This window comes from Bubalus bubalis, chromosome 12 (genome assembly GCF_019923935.1).
Source record: "Bubalus bubalis isolate 160015118507 breed Murrah chromosome 12, NDDB_SH_1, whole genome shotgun sequence".
NCBI classification, from domain to species: domain Eukaryota; kingdom Metazoa; phylum Chordata; class Mammalia; order Artiodactyla; family Bovidae; genus Bubalus; species Bubalus bubalis.
In genome coordinates, this window is record NC_059168.1 from 71,994,721 (window position 1) to 72,015,671 (window position 20,951).

The 20,951-nt window shown below is 50.1% G+C and overlaps 3 protein-coding genes across 6 annotated transcripts in view; 2 read left to right on the plus strand and 1 right to left on the minus strand.

The window, feature by feature from the left end:
• Positions 1 to 63: 63 nt before the first annotated feature.
• ATRAID (all-trans retinoic acid induced differentiation factor) lies at positions 64 to 4,728 on the minus strand. Its single transcript, XM_045162296.1, has 7 exons — positions 4,598 to 4,728; positions 3,793 to 3,914; positions 2,077 to 2,148; positions 1,799 to 1,870; positions 1,577 to 1,698; positions 614 to 711; positions 64 to 398 (listed from the first exon to the last, which is right to left on the minus strand). The coding sequence occupies exons 1-7, from the start codon at positions 4,694 to 4,696 to the stop codon at positions 294 to 296; spliced, it is 690 nt and encodes a 229-aa protein (XP_045018231.1). The 5' UTR covers positions 4,697 to 4,728; the 3' UTR covers positions 64 to 293.
• Positions 4,729 to 4,788: 60 nt separating this feature from the next.
• Positions 4,789 to 20,951, plus strand: part of PRR30 (proline rich 30) — a 94,250-nt gene continuing 78,087 nt past the window's right edge. The window contains exons 1-2 of one of the 2 annotated variants that reach the window (XM_045162295.1): positions 4,789 to 4,806; positions 5,545 to 5,609. The gene's annotated coding sequence lies outside the window, so the exon portion shown is untranslated. Of the gene's footprint in view, positions 4,807 to 5,335; positions 5,360 to 5,544; positions 5,610 to 20,951 lie in introns of those variants that run through there. The other variant, XM_045162294.1, reaches the window with a different exon arrangement.
• On the plus strand, positions 5,212 to 16,093 carry SLC5A6 (solute carrier family 5 member 6). Of its 3 annotated transcripts, XM_045162291.1 has the most exons (18): positions 5,285 to 5,359; positions 5,545 to 5,609; positions 7,623 to 7,705; positions 8,516 to 9,058; positions 9,383 to 9,448; positions 9,765 to 9,816; positions 10,171 to 10,238; positions 10,494 to 10,648; positions 11,028 to 11,168; positions 11,372 to 11,501; positions 12,255 to 12,343; positions 12,740 to 12,852; positions 13,172 to 13,239; positions 13,638 to 13,724; positions 13,871 to 14,052; positions 14,281 to 14,384; positions 14,611 to 14,726; positions 15,127 to 16,093. In XM_045162291.1, the coding sequence occupies exons 4-18, from the start codon at positions 8,666 to 8,668 to the stop codon at positions 15,277 to 15,279; spliced, it is 1,917 nt and encodes a 638-aa protein (XP_045018226.1). In that variant the 5' UTR covers positions 5,285 to 5,359; positions 5,545 to 5,609; positions 7,623 to 7,705; positions 8,516 to 8,665; the 3' UTR covers positions 15,280 to 16,093. The 3 variants fall into 3 exon arrangements, with proteins under 3 accessions (XP_045018228.1, XP_045018226.1, XP_045018227.1); XM_045162293.1 differs by lacking the exons at positions 5,285 to 5,359; positions 7,623 to 7,705 and adding an exon at positions 5,212 to 5,278; XM_045162292.1 differs by lacking the exon at positions 7,623 to 7,705 and having other exon boundaries at positions 5,286 to 5,359.

Consider the following 20,951-nt stretch of genomic DNA (forward strand, 5'->3'; position numbering starts at 1 on the left):
CTGTGAACACCAGCTCTCCCCACCCGGAAGCCGCCTTTGCCACCCCAACCAAGAGACAAGAAGAAAAAAAGAAAAACTGTTTATTATGGTCAACAGCACAAATGTGAACTGGTACTAGTCCACTCCCGGACTGGATGTCTACAACACACTAGGGTTGTGCAAATTTCCATCTTCCTTCTATCGGAGGCCTCTGCCTTGGGAGGATCCGCTGATGATTGATGTCTAGGAAGCAAATCTCCCTGACTGGGCTAAGATGGGGATGATCTTTAGGTAAGTAGGAAGACCTTTGTGGTTCATGAAGCCTTGGCTTTTCGGCGTTGAGTCCCCCAAAGGAGGATGGAGATGGATAAGGTGGTGGATCCCAGAATACCAAAGAACATGAACAATGGGAAGGAGCCCTGTGAATAACAGACCAAAAAAACTTCATACAGGGTTACACCAACGGCTTAAAACCTAACATTCAGTAATTCCTAGCATATCTGTCCCCTGAGCCAGGGCAGTTTTCTTCTAGTTTCCTTCTCTAGGTGATTTGCATCAGCAGCTGGTCTTCTTTGAAAGAGGTACTTGATCTATGCGTATCTCTTACCCATAATTAGGAGGCCTAATTCCTCACCTGGCGCATACACTTGTAGCCATGGAAGCCATCAGCACAGACACACTGCAAGAGACCTGGACCATCAGGTACACAAGATCCATTCTCAGGACATATTTCTGAGAGCCAGAGAGAAAGAGAACATCACTGGATTTCATTAGGTATATTTCCCATATATCTCCTTCAGCTTAGATTCTCTCAACTATTTCTAGGTCAAAGGTAGAGTGGAAAATAGACTACAGATAATCAGAACACTATCATGATAACAAAATAATTTTACGACCTTTCTTTCCAAAGGGTTAAGACTTCCGAGCTATAACAAACCTAGAGAGCGTATTAAAGCTATGACAAATGTAAACAGCATATTAAAAAGCAGAGACATTACTTGGCCGACAAAGGTCTGTCTAGTCAAAGCTATGGTTTTTTCCAGTAGTCATTCATGTATGGATGTGAGAGTTGGACCATAAAGAAAGCTGAATGCCAAAGAACTGATGCTTTTGAACCGTGGTGTTGGAGAAGACTCTTGAGAGTCCCTTGGACTGCAAGGAGATCCAACCAGTCCATCCTAAAGGAGATCAGTCCTGGGTGTTCATTGGAAGGACTGATGTTGAAACTGAAGCTCCAATACTTTGGAAACCTGATGCAAAGAACTGACTCATTGGAAAACAGCCTGAGGCTGGGAAAGACTGAAGGCAGGAGAAGAAGGGGATGACAGAAGATGAGATGGTTGGATGACACCACCGACTCAATGGACATGAGTTTGAGCAAGCTCCGGGAGTTGGTGATAGACAGGGAAGCCTGGCATGCTGCAGTCCTTGGGGTCATAAAGAGTTGGACATGACTGAGCACCTGGACTGAACTGAACTGAACACTTTGGAAACCTGAACAAAAGGCACTTAGGCAATTTTACCGTCTTTCTGATCTAAAGTAGAGAATACAGGGAGGAAGGGTAGTTTCCGGAGGGGTGGAGGTGAGACAGCATACCTGGGTCCTCAGTGGTGTTGCAAATATTCCTTTGTCCTTCGCAGCTTTGGTTGTTTATATAAAAAGTGATAGTATCCCAGGCATTAATACCTCCAGGACAGTTGACATCTTGTGGCAGTATCCTGAACACAACATAGGCAGTCATAGTACGCAGACCAAAGTTGCTGAGTTCATAGCACTGCCTCTCTTTGGTTCTCTCCCCCACCCCACACTCTTACTCACAGAGTCTGGAGCTGAGTAAAGCCATGGAAGGTGTTGACCAAGTCACCCTGGAGGGGGTTTGCCTGAAGGTCTCTGCAAAGCACACACTGTTAGCACTGTGCTCTAGGAAAACACTTTACTTCCATTCACACATTTCTGGATGGTAATCCAGTTCTTATTCTCAGTTGTCCAAATGTAGACAATATTCAAACATCTTTTTAGCAGTCCATCCTCAAAGACTTTCCCATCAACCCTATGCCAAGGTCACCTTTTGGGAAGGAGGATAACTAACGACTTACATGATGATAGCAGTATGTGCTTGAGGAAAGTTTGGAACAGGGTCCTTCAGAGAGCAGTTCTGGAGATCCAGCCTGAGGAAATAAAGTAATTAGTGAAACTGTGTATCTTTCCCCTTCACCCAGGGTAAGCTATTACAACCCCCTTAACAGCTAATATTCATTGAACACACCTATGTCAGGACCACAAACTAGGCACTCTGGTAGATGTTTTCATCCTGCATTGTCCAATTAAGTAACCACTAACACATGTAGCTACTTAAATTTAAAAAATTCTGTCCCTCATTTGCACTAGTCATATTTCTTCAATATCTATTGCTATTCCTTTACTTAATGGAATAGTGCCTTAGTATTTACTTAATGACTACTAACTGCAAATATTACTTAATGCCTACTAACTGCAAAAACTGGGAGAATTAAAAATAACATTCAGTATCTTAGCTTGCAAGTTGTTTACAATGTACTAGGGGAACAAGACCATCACCCAAAATAAAAAATATATAAACATTAAATTGCAATGTGAACAGTATATAAAATTAACTTGAGTGGTACGGACACTAAAGATTAGAGAAGTGAAAAATTAAAAGATATTACTCTGGCATTTAGTAGTACAGAGTATTCACAAAAGATGTTGGAATTAAAGGACAGATATGTCCTAATTTGATGGAGGAAGGCAAGTTTAGGTAGAGAGAGAGACTTGAACAGAGAAACAAAGGTGGCCTGCTTTTGGAGGTAGAAGGCTGAAGCCAGACTCTCCTGGAGGGTTTGAGTGGACAACTAATTGAAAGTAGTGTTGGAAAAAAAAAAAAGAAAGTAATGTTGGAAAGGTAAGTTGGGCCAGTCTATGATAGTTCCTGGTTTGTACTTTATCCTAGGGCCACAGACAATTATAAGTGTAATTTTAAAGCCAGAGCAATAATGGAAAGAAATTAGTTTTCTGAAAGTTCAATACAAATCAGTATTTAGATAGATAATGGAATGAGGAGAAAGGAAGCAAGACAATCTGAATCTGAAGTGAGGGTGCTCTGAAAAAGGAAATGTTTAATAGGAATCTATTATGTTTTCTCCACATATCTGGAGAAAAGTCAAAGGAAATTAAGAGAGATCTAGTTTTGGGAGACACCTGCATAATGGTTGAAGCTGTAAGAATAAGTGGATTCTCAAGAGTGTGAGGGGAAAACAATGCAGGAAGTAATCTGTATAAGGGGACAAAAAGAGAAATTTGCCTCAAATATGAATTAATGAGAAGAGGAAGAAAGCCATATTTCATAGTGTCCTGGAGGCCAAAGGAGTCATTTCATGGAGACACTACAGTAAATAAGCCAGAGAGTTGATAATAAACAAAAAATATAAGGTTAAAAAATGCTCAAAATTATGACTTTTATGCATTTTTCAACCAGGAAGAACCACAGGGTTATTTAAAGTGTTAGTCACTCAGTATGGGTTTCACACTTTTCAACCCCATGGACTGTAGCCCCCCAGGCTCCTCTGTCCATGGGATTCTCCAGGCAATAATACTGGAGTGGGTTGCCATTTCCTTCTCCAAGTGATCTTCCCAACCCAGGTCTCCTGGACTGTAGGCAGATTCTTCACTTATCACGGTTTAGATGCATCAAAAATATGTATGAATATTTATCCCCAAAGCCAATCAGGCAAGCCTTGAAGAATCCGGTTTGGGAACTCTTTTCCAGTACCCAGGGAGGTCTTCTCCTCCCTCACCCCAGGATGGTGCCTTCCCCATTCAGGCAGCAGCGGGCTCGCAGCGTTAGCTCTGGTGTCCTTTTACAATAAAGAGCCACTTCTGACAAATTTTGCACACTCCCTGGACACTGGGTGCATATCTGCAGAAGACAGAAAACTATTAGAACTCCAGAAAGAAAAGCCGGGGGGGGGGGGGGGGGGGGAGGGGAGGAAACAGGCTCAAACGTTAACTGCCAGTATATGCTCCAGAATTCCTCTAACACAGGGCCTTTATGTCAGATTTACAGAAGACATATTTCTTCCTCTGGAACCAGGCGCCAAAACAGCGCACCGGAGAATTTCTGTACCGGATCTTGTCCAGGGAAGGATCTCATCTCTGAGAATTACTATTCGAACACACTTATAATGTCCTCTCCAACGACTTCTCAACCTGCCAGCCCCATGTGACCGGGTGTAAAAGGACTGCAGGTACACAAAGAACTCATCAAGCATTACAGAAAGTACAGTCCTACCAACGCACGCTATCCAGCGGCATTAGAACGCAGCAAGCTTGCAGAACGGCCGGAGGACTCATTTGTGGAAAGAACTTATAGTTATTCGAATATTAAGGAGCAAGGAGGTCAAATTTCAAACGTCTTTGGACGTCAGCAGAGCGAAAGCGCTGGGAGACAGCGGCGTTGAGTACTCGGGAGTGGGAGCCGTCTGGGTGACGGCTAGGGAGGCCCCAGGAACGAAATCGGGGCTGCGGCAGGCAGGGTAGAGGGGAGAGCCGAGTGCCGGCGAGCAATTCTTTTTCAACCCAACCTTTAATCTGCTTCAGTACCTCGGGTAGCGCCAAAGCCCTTCCCACGCTCAGAACGAAGAGCAGGGCTGCAGCCCAGGGAACCAAGCTCAAAGGACTGCAGAGCCCGCAAGGGGCCATTTTTCGCTCCTTCCGACCTTCTCCACTGATCGCGAGACGCGCGTGCGGCCCTGCCTCCCACCGTGTCACGCCCCCGTGCGGGGCGTGGCCTGGCCCGCCCGGCTAGTCAGGTGGGTTGCTCGGTGCTGGGAGAGCTGGGGTTACCTTTAGTCGTGGAGGTCAGCGCATTTTTTTGTTGTCGTTGGGGGCCCCAGTCCTAGTTCGGGGGACTGACCACACCCTTCTCTCCCCTTAAGCGAAGACCTCTTTGCCACCGGTTTCTCAGCGCCGCGTTCCATGCTCCCGGACGTCGGGATAGCGTCTCTGAAGCAACTCGGGGTTAATCCATCTGCCCGCAGTAAACATGGCGGCGCGGGGACGGGCAGGGGGCGGGACTCCGCTGTCAACCGGCCTGGCGTGGCCGGGCCCGCTCTCCCGCGGAGGCATGACCCACGTGTGGAGATCGGGCAGGAGGGCCGGTCGAGGGCGGGCCGTGAGGGGTTGGGTTGGAGCACACAGGCTGCGGAGAGTGGCGTCAGGGCGGGGAGGAGCAGAAAGATGAGGAGCGGGGTGGGCCGGCTCCTAGCCTGGAGTCCGGGGAAGGTGAGCGTGCAGGCGGCGAGGTGGTAGTGGTTGTGCCACCTCGCGTGTGGAGGGAAGGAGAGAAGTCAGGAAATAAAGAGGGTAAGGGTGATGGGGGAGCAAAGGACGAAGGGCAAATCCTGTCGGGAGGAGACGAGCCTGGGGACGCTCGGGGCACCCTGTCCCTTTCAGCTCAGTCCTGAAACCACGCGGCGTCCGGTGCTCTGGCGAGGAGGTGGAAGCGGGATAGATGGTCCCCTAAGTCCTCATCTCCTTTGTCTTCCCAGAAAAGGAGCGATGCAGATCTCGGGAAGAACGACAAGACCTTCTTAGTCTTGGCTGGGCCCTGGAGGTAAGGGGAAGACGAGGGCTATCCCGTGGTGGCACGAGGCCCCGACCGAAGGGGCGCTGAGGGAGCCCCGTGGCGGAAGGGACTGAGTGTGGGCTTTGGTTAGGGCCAGCAAAAACTCATCAAAGCTAATCAAAGCTCGTCTTCTAGCCTGGCTCCACTTCTACCTACCCCCAAGTGTCTGGAATCTAAAAGCATTTACTTTCAGAGGGCTGGCACATTTACTAAGGCATTAGTTACTAGCGTTTTAATGAGGACCTCTAGAGCCTTTCAGACTTTGCGGGATTCTAGGCACAAAGACAGATTTTGAAGGCATCTTTTGGGGAAGATTGGTCCTCCGGTGGCCCCTTTGCCTTTTGTAGGGGGCAAAGCAATTCATTTTGCTACCAAAGTGAGAGTGTGATTAGGGTGGTTAGGAATGATTCTCTTTCTTGTCTGTGTATATCAGATTTTTAAAAAGAGCCCCCTACAGCCTATTTGGTGCCCTGTGTGTTAGAGTTTTAGTGAAACAGCTTTTCTGTTACTTTTAGCACCTCTCAGAGAGAGGTGAGTTTTTTAAAGGTTAGAAGGTCCCTGTCCTGCTCTTAGAACCGTGTCTGGTGAAGGTTTTGTTACTGGGTCAGGTTTTTCCTGTCTTGCCTGGCTCTTTCTTCAGCCATCCAGGAGGGTTCTCTGCGTCTCATGCAAATAGAATTCTCAGGAAGTCCTGCCAGTTTACCCCAGCAGCAGAGGGTCTGCATTTCTGTACATCTTGTTTTCCATTCTATACTTTGACCTTCCTTCCTTTCTGCAACTACCTGCCTAGCCATATCATTAATCCTTTACGTCTGTACATTATTTGTACACAACAGACATATTTCCTCTTACTCTCCAGTAGTTCCTATCACCTCTATCATAGCAATGAAAACCTTGCGAAAGAAGAGTGAGAAAACTCGAGATGTTGCAATGTAGCAAAGCCCCGGGCATCTTTAGGTTAAACCTGCGTAGCCTGTTGGGAACACAGGCTACTGTGTTCTGGGGACTCACATTTGTGACTTAGTAGAACATGTGATTCAAGAGTTGCTGACTTGTTTTCACCTCTTCGTTGGCCCCAGGAGGTTCAGGGTTCAGGTTTGGTCTGCATGAAGCCATATCTTGCCACGCAGGCAACATATATCCAAGAACACAGGGTAGGAGAGCCGGAAGACAGCGAGGCTGATCTTTCTCCTAGTGGGCAAGAACAGAAGATGTGATTTATGTTAATCTGTCTCTAGATTAGTTGAAACCTAAACTTTGTTCCAGGAATAATTGACAACAGTTAACACTGCCACAGCCCTGGTTCAGGGAGTAGGGAGGGAGGGGCTTCTGGTGAATTACCTGTCACACCTACTGACAATCCTGTTATTTCTCTGTTGTTTTATATGATGCTGTCCAACCCAGAGAACTAAAGAGTGTTCATATAAAGTGTATAACCTGAGAGACATGGTGTTTTGAAACGTATAGATATTATTTATCATTGCTAATACTTATAAAGTACATAGCACAGTGCTGTGTTTTACAACATGTGTTCAAAAAATGTTAATGGTTATCATGTTAGGCTTTCTAAATTCGCGGGCCTCGGTGTGTCTGTTGGTAAATGAGGGGGTTATGCTAGTGATCTCCTAAGATTCCTCTAAGTTTTGGCATACCGTGATCTGGTCCTTGTTCTGAGGATAATGGTATTTAATATATTCTCTAAGGATTAGTATTTATTGTGCAGGAGTTAGAACAGCAACTTTCCCATCTCTCAGCAACTCTTTTGCAATTCCTCCTGGCATGCAGTGCCAAGTGGGACTTGCAGCAAAAGCCTAATCCATCTAAGAATGCCGTTGAATGTGCGCTCCCTGCTCTCCGTTCTGGAGTCTCTAGGGCTGAGCTGGAGTTTGGGGGCTGTAGGGTGATAGGGCCATTTGGACTGCAGTGATTGGTTCCCTGAAGGGGCCCGAACAAATAGCTGCTGAGCTTTACCTTAGCTCTTCTCACCTCTGCTTCTTATAGACCAGGCCTTCAGCCTCCGTTCAGCTCCAGACACGCAGCTTCTCCAGGCAGACCTTGCTTCACAGCAGGGATTGCTCCTCGAGGTGGGTGTCTGCTCCTGTGGGATAGCACCACTTTCCCTGACTGTTCCTCTTGCCTACCCCTGCCCCAACTCCCTGGCTGGCTAGCTTCTTTCTGAAGTGCCCCTGAAATTTTAACTGTGAACCCCTGGTTCCAGCATGTTGGCCTCTCACTTTTGAACCCAAATCTCTCTCCCTGGATCTGCTATTGACTGCCGTGTTACAGGTAGAAGAGCTGAGAGGTGGTTGGCAGGGCTTTAAATAAGTTGGGGAGAACAGAGTGGTTGGCCTGGGGATGCCTGAAAAGGAATTTGAGGCTGCCGTGGAGGTGGTCTTCCTGGTGATCAGTGCTGAGAAGGCGTGCTGTTGGAAGGTAGGGCCTGAGGCTGGGAGAATAGAGGCCATGGTTTCGTTAGTCTTCTTTCCTGAAGTTTCTTCTTCCCTGCTGGGTGGAGGCGCCAGGCTGGACACAGGCTGGTTGTCTGTGCCTTCAGGCAGGGGGTGGGGCAGGGAATTCTGAGAAGAAACTAGAGGGTGGGCTAGAGGTGATTTTTCTTTTCCTGCTAGGGTGAAGACCTTAGAAGGTTCTTAAGTTTCACAGTTGTGTATACCCAGAAAGGTCTTGGCCAAATAGTTACCTCCTGGCTATCTCAATCTGCTGCTTCCTCCCTCTCTCCCCAACTCTGCCCTACTAAACACATATCAATGCCTCCAGACCTTTCTGGTTGCCCTGGGGCCTGGCTGGGCAAATCTGATGGGTGTGGAATGCACAAGCCCGAGGGTGGGTGGCCCTGAAGGCAGGGGAGGCCTGCCTGAGAGCCAGTTTCTTTGTAGATCACCCCGGACAATGTCACTTGGTGGAGGAGGACTGTGAGACCGTGTCTGGAAGTCAGGTCGTAGCGGCTTGCCTGTCACTGCCCAGCTGAGTGGCAGCCCAGACCCCAGGAAGAGCAAGTGGCCGCAGGTCACAGACTCAGAGAGAATATGAGTGTGGGGGTGAGCACCGCCATGCCCCTCCCTCCAACCTCAGACACCAATGTGGTCACGTCCACCTTCAGCCTGGTGGACTATGTGGTCTTTGTCCTGCTGCTGGTTCTCTCCCTTGCCATTGGGCTCTACCATGCCTATCGTGGCTGGGGCCGACATAGCATCGGCCAGTTGCTGTTGGCAGACCGCAAAATGGGCTGCCTTCCTGTGGCCCTGTCCTTGCTGGCCACCTTCCAGTCAGCTGTGGCCATCCTGGGTGTGCCGTCTGAGATCTACCGATTCGGGACCCAGTATTGGTTCCTGGGCTGCTGCTATTTCCTAGGGCTGCTGATCCCAGCACATGTCTTCATCCCCATCTTCTACCGCCTGCATATCACCAGTGCCTATGAGGTAGGTAGGGAGGAGCACAGAGGACCCTCAGGGGCAGGGGTAGAGAGAAGGAACCAGGCACACAGGGATCTGGGCCCCTCAACTCTGTCTGCCTGATGAGAGGGGCAGGGAATAAATACATCGTGTGTCTAGAAGTTCACTGTGGTGAGGTCGGGCAGGGTAGGAGTTCGGGGAGAAGCGCTGTGCTGAGGGGGGCCCAGAGTGGATATGAGTTGGCTATTTCCTCTGTTCCTGGGCTTCCTGAGGGAAGTTGTGTGTGATTTGTTGGGGATGGGGTGGGGAGGAATGCGTTGTGGTTTTTTTTTTTAATTTACTCCTACCTAGTACCTGGAGCTCCGGTTCAATAAAGCTGTGCGTGTTTGTGGAACTGTGACCTTCATCTTTCAGATGGTAAGTGGAATGAGGATAGAAGTTGAACCTGGTGCAGGGTAGGGGGACATGGATTCGGGCTCGCTGGAGTCTTCCCTGCTCTCAGACTAGCAAGACTGAAATTCCCGCTCACCCCCAGAGGCATCTTGTTGCCGTCCCTTCCAGTTCTAGCACACATAACCATGGTGGTGGCAAACCAAACTTTGGGAGAAGGGAGAGGGAGGGGGAGCCTAGGTGAAGGGAGGCCTCTGGGATATTGAAGCTGAGGTCTGTCTTTTCTTCTTTCTGCCCCACCTCATTGGCTCCTCCCCTCACATTCTCTCTCCACACCCAACAGGTGATCTATATGGGGGTCGTCCTCTATGCACCATCCTTGGCCCTCAATGCAGGTGAGGAGTCACAGTCCCTGGCTCCCAGCCACTGCAGGCTAGGGAAAACCTTTGGGAGGGGCAGGTGGAGGAAAGAATGCAGAAAAGAACCTAACCTTGACCAAGGAATCATTCCACTCTGGGCCCTTGGCTGGTCTTCACTAGAGGTGGAAAGCTAATCAAACATTACCAGGCCCCTGAATTGGTTAATCAACACCTTTTGGTGGAGCTTTACAAACCTTTTTTTTTTCCATTGTGGTAAATGATTTATTTCATCCTTATGATCAAATAGTTCATATCAGTACTGCATTTCCCTGGTTTATCCCTGGGAAACCCTCCTCTGGGGATAGGAATGTGATTTTTATCTGTTTACAGTGACTGGCTTTGATCTCTGGCTGTCAGTGCTGACCCTAGGCATTGTCTGTACCATCTACACTGCTCTGGTAACCAGTCTTAGGGAAGGGTGGAGAGGAGGGAGGTGGGGGAAAGAGGAAAAGGTGGGACAAGATAAGTAGGTGGGTAGTAGATAAGAATATGGGTGAGGAGATGGGTGTTGTGAAAAGGGATGGGATCATGTTGGGGGATGGGATGTGATGGTAGGGAATGGGATGGGAAGGATGTCAGCAGCTGGCTGCTGCCCTCGCTGGTGGTGTGGCTCCTTGGACATCTGTGGCAGGGGTACTGTCTTCTCCCTGTAGGGTGGACTGAAGGCAGTCATCTGGACAGATGTCTTCCAGACACTGGTCATGTTCCTGGGGCAGCTGGCGGTTATCATTGTGGGGTCGGCCAAAGTGGGCGGTTTGGGGCACGTGTGGGAAGTGGCTTCCCAGCACGGCCTTATCTCTGGAATTGAGTAAGTACACCCTTTCCCTGGCTGGGGTCTGTCATGCCTGGGAGCTGAGCCCCTCTTAGAGCCTGCGCCTAGGGCGGTAGTAAGCAGAGAGGAAGCTATGGGAGTTGAGGTGCAGCCTTGAGGCCAGTGGGAGGCTGGGCCTGCAGGGGTGGAGGACAAGCTTAGTGTTGCCCCGGGTGGTCAGGTGTCAGGATGTTTCTAGTACCTGGGATGAGGCTGTGGGTTGGTAGAATGGAACCACTCCCTCCCCACCCAGCCTGCTGTCCTGGTCTTGAGTCCACCTTGGCCCCGGCAGCGATCTCTCTGCCCCGCCCCCTGTTGGAGGAGGGCAGGGAAGGCTGAGTCTGGGGCCACAGTGGCACGTTGGTGTCTATGGCAGGCTGGACCCGGACCCGTTTGTGCGGCACACGTTCTGGACGTTGGCCTTCGGGGGTGTCTTCATGATGCTCTCCTTGTATGGAGTGAACCAAGCGCAGGTGCAGCGATACCTCAGTTCCCGCACAGAGAAGGCTGCAGTGCTGTGAGGGCAGGACTGGGAAGACGAGGGGGGGGGGGGGGGTGGGGGGGGGCTGGATGGGGGAGAGACTGGGACCCGGTTCTGCTGCGGCAGTTGCGGTGGGGCAGGATACCAGGGCACACCCACTGGGCAGGACGAGGACCTGCCTTCTGGGGTGTGGGGACGTGCCTGCTAACACCCTCTGCTCGCACTGGCCTCTCTTGCAGCTCCTGCTATGCCGTCTTCCCCTGCCAGCAGGTGGCGCTCAGCATGGGCTGCCTCATTGGCCTGGTCATGTTTACCTACTACCAGGAGTATCCTATGAGCACCCAGCAGAGTCAGGCAGCCCCTGACCAGGTGAGACGGCCTCCCTGCCCCCTGCCTGGACTCCCCCAAAGGGAGTGTCTGGGTGGCTGCAGAGAGGACCCCCACCTGGGGTGGGCACTGTATGTAAAGTCCTTCCTCCCTGGGATTCTGCAGCTGATCATAGGGCCCAGCCCAGGGAGTGGGGACCTCCCTTTACTAACTCACTCCTCTGCACCACCTGCCCTGTGGGGAGCCATCACACAGCTGATCTCTTCTATCCCTCCTCACAGCAGTCTTGGTCACCTAGAAGTGAGGACAGGGTGGGAGGGACCTGGAGCTGGGTCCTGAGGTAATATACGCCCTTCCCAGGGACAGAGAGGTAGTAGTTTGACCAGGGAAGGAGCTTTGCTCTGCTTTCCCTGCTTATTGTGTTAACTCACATCTGCTTATTTCTCCCCTGCTTTTTTCCCAGCCTTTGGTTATGGGCTACTTTGTCTGGGAATGGCCTATATTTCCTCGCAGATGGGACCTGTGCTGCAGGTGACCCAACGGGGTGGCTAGCATGCTCAAGTCACACCACTGGCCAGGGGAGAGCTGGGGCACGGGCTGCTGCGTCCTTCTTTCTGCAGAGCCTGCTTTCTCTCCACTTACTGTGGGGTCGCCTTCAGTGCCTGGCCCCCTTCCTAAGGTGCCCAGTCTCCACAGACTGGTCGGCGCATGTGGGTGGCACATGCAGGGGAAGGGCAGCGCTCCCCTGGGAAGGGCTTCTCTGAGGAGAGCTGTACTCTTCTGCTCCGCCTGCAGTTCGTCTTGTACTTTGTGATGGATCTCCTGAGAGGCCTGCCGGGGCTGCCTGGGCTCTTTGTTGCCTGCCTCTTCAGTGGCTCCCTCAGGTACTTTGACCTTTCCCCTCAGGCTTGACACAGCTGACCCCTCTGAGTACAAGGTGATGGGTGGATGGGAGGTCCCTCTGAGCCTTTCATTGTGCCCGTTTGTGTTTGAACGACAAGGGACAGCTCTTCTGTGTGGGCAGGCATGTCCTCTCCTAGGCGAGGCCCCTTTTTGGTGAAGGAGTCTTCTCTACCAGGAATTGATTTACTTGAACCAAACCTGAACCCCACTCAGAAGAGGCCAGGTGTCCCTGCCTCCCAGGCCTCTTCCTTGGTTCCAGCTGTCAGAGTAGTGTTTGGGTTACATGTGTCCTCTCCTGCCTTTAGGGCACTCGTCCCTCAATAGGGTCCCTTGTTAGGTTTGCCCTTCTGGACCTGACTTTCTCTTCCTTCTTTCAGCACCATATCCTCTGCTTTTAATTCACTGGCAACTGTTACAATGGAAGACTTGATTCGACCCTGGTTCCCTCATGTCTCTGAAGTCCGGGCCACCATGCTTTCCAGAATCATCGGTTGGATTATACTTCCTTATCTTTTCAGCCATGTACTTTCTAAGATACCTCCTAAGCACTGTCAGCTGTCTGCTTTGAAGTACACTTGCCCAGTAAAGCACTGACCTTGATTACGTGCCAGGGAACTTCCTGGGGAGCAGTCTTGGTCACCTAGAAGTGAGGACAGGGTGGGAGGGACCTGGAGCTGGGTCCTGAGGTAATATACTCCCTTCCCAGGGACAGAGAGGTAGTAGTTTGACCAGGGAAGGAGCTTTGCTCTGCTTTCCCTGCTTATTGTGTTAACTCACATCTGCTTATTTCTCCCCTGCTTTTTTCCCAGCCTTTGGTTATGGGCTACTTTGTCTGGGAATGGCCTATATTTCCTCGCAGATGGGACCTGTGCTGCAGGTAATGAGGGAACGGAATTGTTGGGGGAGAAAAGGAGCAGATTGAAATCAGAAAGGGAAGAAGACCGCTATTGTGAAAGGAATTGACACAGAGGGCAAGTGTCAGAAGTTCCCCTTTGACCGGCTATGCCTGTAGGTCTGAACAGACTCCCTAGTAGCCAAAAGCCCCAGAGTTGTTGTTGGCTCAGAAAGGTCTAAGGATCAGCCTCTGGAGAACCCCAGGCATATTCCCATAACCATTTCTGCCCTCTAGGATCCTGCATTCTAGTGGTTCCAGGGAGAAGAGACCGACAGATCTGGCTGGTGGGGCTCTGAGGCGGTGGTGGCCCTGCCACATTGCTGAGGCTGGGGTCTCTGAGCCTGTGTGTTCTTTTCTTTTTCTCACCCTGTCCTCTGCAGGCAGCCATCAGCATCTTTGGTATGGTTGGGGGGCCACTGCTTGGACTCTTCTGCCTTGGGATGTTCTTTCCTTGTGCAAATCCTCCTGTGAGTGACCCACGTGACTCCAGGGTCATGTGTGGGGGTGGACCTGGGGAATGGCTTGGCGGGGCTCTCACCAGGAGTGCTGGGAACTGGTGTAAAGCTTTGGTGGGGCTGGCCTTGTGACAAGAGAGTGTCACGTCTCTGGGCAGGGTGCCATCGTGGGCCTGTTGGCTGGACTGATTATGGCCTTCTGGATCGGCATCGGGAGCATAGTGACCAGCATGGGCTCTGGCAGAGCACTCTCTCCCCCTAACGGGCCCAGCTTCTCTCTGTCCAGCAATCTGACTGCTGTCACCATGGCCACACTGATGCCCTCAACTGCCGCCTCAAAGTGAGTCAGAGCTCACTCTCTCCTTGGGGAAAGCAGCTCACTCTTGAGGGGTTTTCCAGGGCCCTTGCTAAGGGATGGGCCACTAGAAGCCTGGGGGGTGGGGAATGCTAGGTGTTGGTTCCCCGGACTCTGGGACCTTGCAGGGGGTGGGAGTGGGGAGCCAGGTGCCTGAGGGTCGGTTGCTCCTTCAATGAGTTGCTAATTGTCCTCACCCCCTGCTCTCCCCAGGCCCACGGGGCTACAGCGGCTCTATTCCCTGTCGTATTTATGGTACAGCGCTCACAACTCCACCACCGTCATTGTGGTGGGCCTGGCTGTCAGTCTGCTCAGTGGTGAGGGGGCGTGGGGTTGGCGCGCAAAGAAATGAGGACTGCCCGAGGGAGGGCACTCAGGGGTCTGGGGTCTGAGCTCAGGGGCTCCTGGATGTCTGGAACAGTCAGGCTTCTTGGCGGTGCTCTAGGAGGTGGGTAGGGGCTAGGGGCTCAGAGCAGTGAGATTGGATGGCTCTGGGAAGTGCCCTGGTTATACACTAGAGTCTCAGGAGCACTTTGTCTTCAGGGGGCATGCGGGGCCGGACTGTGGACCCTCGGACCATTTACCCAGTGTTGCCGAAACTCCTTGCCCTCCTGCCCCTGTCCTGTCAGAAGCGACTTCCCTGCAGAGCCGGCAGCCAGGTAGCTCCTCTATTGTCAGATCACCCCTCCCCTCCCTCTCAGACTACTGCCGGACCTTCTGGTTTCCGTCCCCCGCCTTTTCTTTCTCCCCCAGCCCCCATTCTCTGATGATCTGCCTGAGCCTGGGCCATCCGACAGCAGGTGCCGGCTCCTTCCCACAGGGAAGCGGGGGCTTGGTGGGCAGAAGGGTCTTGGCCCCGAGAGGCCACAGCTGTTGGCCTGTCCTCTCCCTCCTCCCACCCTCGTGTTCACCCCAGGCCTGCTCCTCCCCCCGCTGCCCCTCGCTGGTCCCCTTTCTAGCCGGGATCACAGCAGGGTCACCCTTCCTGCAAGAGGAAAAGGAGGTTCCTTCACCTCCCTTTGTCTCACGTTCCCCCCACCCTTTGCCCACGTTCCCCAGGACCTCTCCTTGGAAGCCGATATATTTCCAGAGAAGATGAGCAATGGGATGCTGAGGGGCAGCAGAGACCAGGTGGCCATGGCTGTGCCTGAGGAAGGCCCCATCCAGCCGGGGATCAGCCCGACCTTCATCCTCCAGGAGACCTCACTGTGATCCTGGGATCACAGACTTGGGACCCAGACCCAGAGACCCCCTGCGGTACGGGGATGAGAGTTCCCTGGTGTTCCGCAGGAGGGTCACAGGCTGAGTGGCCTCACCCACACCAAAAGACCTTGTTCTTGGGAGTTTGCGCTACAGTAAAAGCTGTCATGTCACAGGAGGTGTGAGAGTAGGACAAGGTTTTTCCTTGTTCTTTGCCCATCTGTTCTCTAGAGAACCAGGCTTGCAGGGGGTACAATTCTGCCAGAAAAAGGGATAGAGGTAAATCTGGCAAAAGGATAATGGCTTCTGATTCAGCATCGCCAGGCTTCTTTGAAGTGAATGGAAATAGCTGTGCTGGGCCCACTCTGGCAAGATTGATGCGGAGCTGCCTTGGCCAGCTCTTGTGGCCCTTGCAGTCCCATCGGAGCACGGCTTCTGCCAGCCACACAGGGCCCCTGGGACACTACTTTCAGGTTGTCTGTGCTACCCAGACATCCTGATCTGTCTACCTCCATTCTTGAGAGGGAGGTTTTGGTGTCCCTGAGAGGCCTCTCGGAACACACAGGTACATTCATTTCCTTTGTGTAGAGTAGGGACGCTTTTCACCTCGCTGCCCCACCCCCTACCTTTGCAATGGGCACTTTGGGATGGGGTGGATGTTGAGAAACCAGGTCATGACCAGGTCCACTGTGGAGTGCGCCATCCGTCTGACTCCTGAGCCATGCCACCCTCGTGTCATTTGGTCATTCATGCTCCTGTTTCCTTTTGGAGTTTCTTACCCACATATCTTTGTTCCTAAGGAATAAAAACTGCCATTGGGCTAGAATCTGGGTTCCTGTACTGTCTGCACCTGCTCTTGTCCACCCTAGTCCTGTCCCTGGCGAGGGTGAAGAGCCCCTCCTCCCATGCACAGGTCTTCCCCTGCTGAGGGAGACCTGCAGGGGACCAAGGGTGGCCTAGTGAGGTTTCTGATCTCTGGCTGGTGTGCATGTCTACGGGGGGTAACGTGTTCATGGGGTTGAACGTGCACACTTTGCTCTGCTGCTTCTCTTCTCCGTGTGGCTCGGTCTGTTGCCTGTCCTGCCCACTTGTCCTTGACCAGAACAATATGCTGCTCTGAGAATTTCCACTTTGGGGGCAGGAGGAAGAAGGTTGCTATTTAGCATTTAAAAATAGAACATTTAAGGTGGACTTTTATGGTCTTGTGAAGAAACTCTGCTTATGCCCACCCACACTTGGTCTCTGTCTCTGCTTGGCCCCATCCAGCTGCCCAGAGCACAAGCTCTTCAGGCCCCTCTTGACAGCCCCCCACCTTGGTGCTGAGGGCCATAGCTCAACCTGTTTCCCTACCCCACCAAGCTGCTAGGGTTCTAGCCCTAGCCAGGCTCTCATTCATTCCTTTTTTTTTTTAATTTTTTTAAATTATGAAAGTATGATAACACATTTACAGGAGACTTGGAAAATACAGAACAAGGTTACATATAGTTCCGATATATATTACAATTATTTTTTAAGTAAATTAAGATTTTTAGTTGGAGTTTCATCATTTATTCTTCAACATATTTATCTATCACCCACTTCATGCAAGGGCCTCACCTTGGCTGCCATCTTACAGCTAAGGAATGACTGTGCCACCCAGGGACCCTGCACTAGGTCCCACCATTGGCATTTCAGACTGGCCCCTTTTTGCCTCAAATTCCTGTATTTTAACTGTATTTGCATAGAAAAGGGGGGACCCTACAGGACTCAGAACTTTCACAAGTTATATTAAAAGGGAATAATAGATTCATTCTCCATATAAGTAATTCAAACTCTATAACAACACAGATGTTCCTTCGTCTCTAATGCAGTAACTTATCTTCATGCAGAAAAGTACCATTTAATGATTGGGGGTGAAGTCTAATGGACTGATCTGGATTCAAATATTGGTTCATCCATCCACCTAACCTCCTTAAGCTTCAGTTCCTTCATCTATTAGGTGTGAATTTCATAAAGATTCAAGATTGTAAAGGATTGATGCATTCCTTAAATTCCAGTTATTGTAGTTTTCGAAGCACTTTTCATGACTACCTGATTTTATACTTTGGGAGAGAAGCACACACCATGTCATCTGCATTTTCATGTATCAGGTAACTGGAGTGCTTGCCTAGTGATTGGCTGAAGCAGGGCTAGAACCCAGGTCTATGACTCTCGGTGGCCTACCAAAGTCACATCTCTTGGAAGCTGTGTCCTTTGGGATAGGGTACACACACAGGTGACAGGGTCTGTCCTGACACAGCAGTCCAGAGAACAATGATGTATTAAATAGATGCTACTGTACCATCATTCTAGAACCTTCCTAGGTCAGTTCAGTTCAGACACTCAGTCGTGTCCGACTCTTTGTGACTCCATGAATCGCAGCACGCCAGGCCTCCCTGGCCATTACCAACTCCCGGAGTTCACCCAGACTCACATCCATCCAGTCAGTGATGCCATCCAGCCATCTTATCCTCTGTCGTCCCCTTCTCCTGCCCCCAATCCCTCCCAGCATCAGAGTCTTTTCCAATGAGTCAACTCTTCCTATGAGGTGGCCAAAGTACTGGAGTTTCAGCTTTAGCATCATTCCTTCCAAAGAAATCCCAGGGCTGATCTCCTTCAGAATGGACTGGTTGGATCTCCTTGCAGTCCAAGGGACTCTCAAGAGTCTTCTCCAACACCACAGTTCAAAAGCATCCATTCTTTGGCGCTCAGCCTTCTTCACAGTCCAACTCTCACATCCACATATGGCCACTGGAAAAACCATAGCCTTGACTAGACGGACCTTTGTTGGCAAAGTAATGTCTCTGCTTTTGGATATGCTATCTAGATTGGTCATAACTTTCCTTCCAAGGAGTAAGCGTCTTTTCATTTCATGGCTGCAGTCACCATCTGCAGTGATTTTAGAGCCCAGAAAAATAAAGTCTGACACTGTTTCCCCATCTATTTCCCATGAAGTGATGGGACCAGGTGCCATGATCTTTGTTTTCTGAATGTTGAGCTTTAAGCCAACTTTTTCACTCTCCTCTTTCACTTTCATCAAGAGGCTTCTAAGTTCCTCTTCACTTTCTGCCATAAGAGTGGTGTCATCTGCATATCTGAGGTTATTGATATTTCTCCCGGCAATCTTGATTCCAGCTTGTTTCTTTCAGTCCAGCATTTCTCATGATGTACTCTGCATAGAAGTTAAATAAGCAGGGTGACAATATACAGCCTTGACGTACTCCTTTTCCTATTTGGAACCAGTCTGTTGTTCCATGTCCAGTTCTAACTGTTGCTTCCTGACCTGCATACAAATTTCTCAAGAGACAGATCAGGTGGTTGGTATTCCCATCTCCTTCAGAATTTTCCACAGTTTATTGTGATCCACACAGTCAAAGGCTTTGGCATAGTCAATAAAGCAGAAATAGATGTTTTTCTGGAACTCTCTTGCTTTTTCCATGATCCAGCGGATGTTGGCCATTTGATCTCTGGTTCCTCTGCCTTTTCTAAAACCAGCTTGAACATCAGGAAGTTCACGGTTTACGTATTGCTGAAGCCTGGCTTGGAGAATTTTGAGCATTACTTTACTAGCGTGTGAGATGAGTGCAATTGTGTGGTAGTTTGAGCATTCTTTGGCATTGCCTTTCTTTGGGATTGGGATGAAAACTGACCTTTTCCAGTCCTGTGGCCACTGCTGAGTTTTCCAAATTTGCTGGCATATTGAGTGCAGCACTTTCACAGCATCATCTTTCAGAATTTGAAATAGCTCAACTGGAATTCCATCACCTCCACTAGCTTTGTTCTTTGTGATGCTTTCTAAGGCGCACTTGACTTCACATTCTGTCCTTCAAACCTTGCTTGAGACCCACAGTAAAATGTTTCACAGCATGACCCAGTACACTCATACATTGCATTGTGTTACTAAAACATGTCATGAAAAAGGGTCTCTAGGTATAGTTACTATTTCTGGAGCTCTCCTTTTCCCTTCGCTCTGTGAATAATTCAGCCCTCATGCCATCATGTGGAGCAGAGCAAGTTAGGCATTCATGCTGGAGGCTCTCATGGATGTCAGAGCTCAAGTGAGAGGAGGGAGGCCATGCATAGAACTGGCCCAGCTTGGATGTGAGACTGAGCAGGATGAGGAGGTATCCACGCAGGGCTGAAGCCTGCTGTGGTGTGTTAGGGCCCTGTTGGGTGAGAAGGGTCTGTTGGGGTCGGAAGCCTGATGTAGGGTTGGAGAATATGAAAGGTGTCCTCAGAGGCAAGAAGACATGTGGGTTGTCAAAGGGAGTGAGTGAGGTGGGAGCTCATAAGGGGGACAGCTTGATTCGGGGGGAGGGGGTGTCAGCATGAGGAGAGCATCCACAAGGTAGGTGGCTTGGTGTGGCTTATCAAATCCTGTGTGTGTTTGTGTGTCTTACGTGGAGAATCAACTCACACAGAATGAAGCGGGCATCTACAAATCCAGTGTGTGTGTGTCTTATGTGGAGAATCAACTCATACAGAATGAAGCGGGCATCTACAAATCCAGTGTGTGTGTGTCTTACATGGAGAATCAACTCACACAGAATGAAGAGGGCATCTACACATGCGAGCAGCTCAACCTGGGCTGTTAGAGCCTGAGTGCTGTGAGAAGGGCATCTGCAACAGGGGGAAGAATCTGTCATCAGGTGGGAGCCCAAGTGAGGAGGTCATCTGCCATGGAGGCAGCCAGGGCTGGGGGGTCAGCTCAAGTGGGGAGATGAAGACGTCCACATAGGGGCCAGCCCAGTGCAGTCTCGCAGCCTGAGTAGGATGAGGAAGGCATAATATGTGTGAGAGAACTGTTGGGGCTGTGACAACATGCTGTGACAATCAATAGCATGAGCCATGTTTCTCACTATTGGGGAAGAGTGTTTCGTGGAATGGGAGAAAGCAAGAATGAACTCTGGTGAATTGAAACAGGAGGTATTGGCATGTGTTCCTGGTTTTCTATAGATCTACATAAATATAGAAATAAATAGATATGAGGACTTCTATGGTGATCCAGTGGCCAAGACACCGAGCTCCCAAGGCAGGGGGCCCTGGTTCGATCCTTGGCAGGGAACTAGATCCCACATGCCACAACTAAGAGTTCGCATGCCGCAATGAAGATCAATGATCCCGCGTGCCACAGCTAAGATTTGATGCAGCCAAATAATGTTAAAGAAGCAGAAAGAAACAGATGGATGTAGCTGTGTCTTCTGAGAGGGTTTGGGGGGCAGTAGTAGCGTGGGAGCAATAAGAGCTTTGTGCCTAGACCTTGGATTCTAAATAACATTCTCCACTAAGAATGTCAACGACAATAGCAACAAAAAACCCAAGGCTGCTTGGAGAAATCGATTCTAGGGCTGGGACATTGTGTGCCAGAAAGCAAAGAATTTATTGAGGAAAGATAAGATCACATCAAAAGGACAGAGGAGCTAGCTTGAAGGGACTCCAACCAGCCAAATCTGGAACATTCTGAGCATTAAAATAATATAATAGATGATAAGCTATTAAATGAAAAAAGGAAATCATGAGTTCATACTGATAAAAGTAGTAAGTTAGAGTTTAGATAGGGTATGGAATCTTTATATAGTTTCAAATACTTACCTCTGCACAAAATACTTACTAATTACAAGGGAAAAAGAAGAGCTATAGTGGAGCCGCCTGGCAGACACCATTTA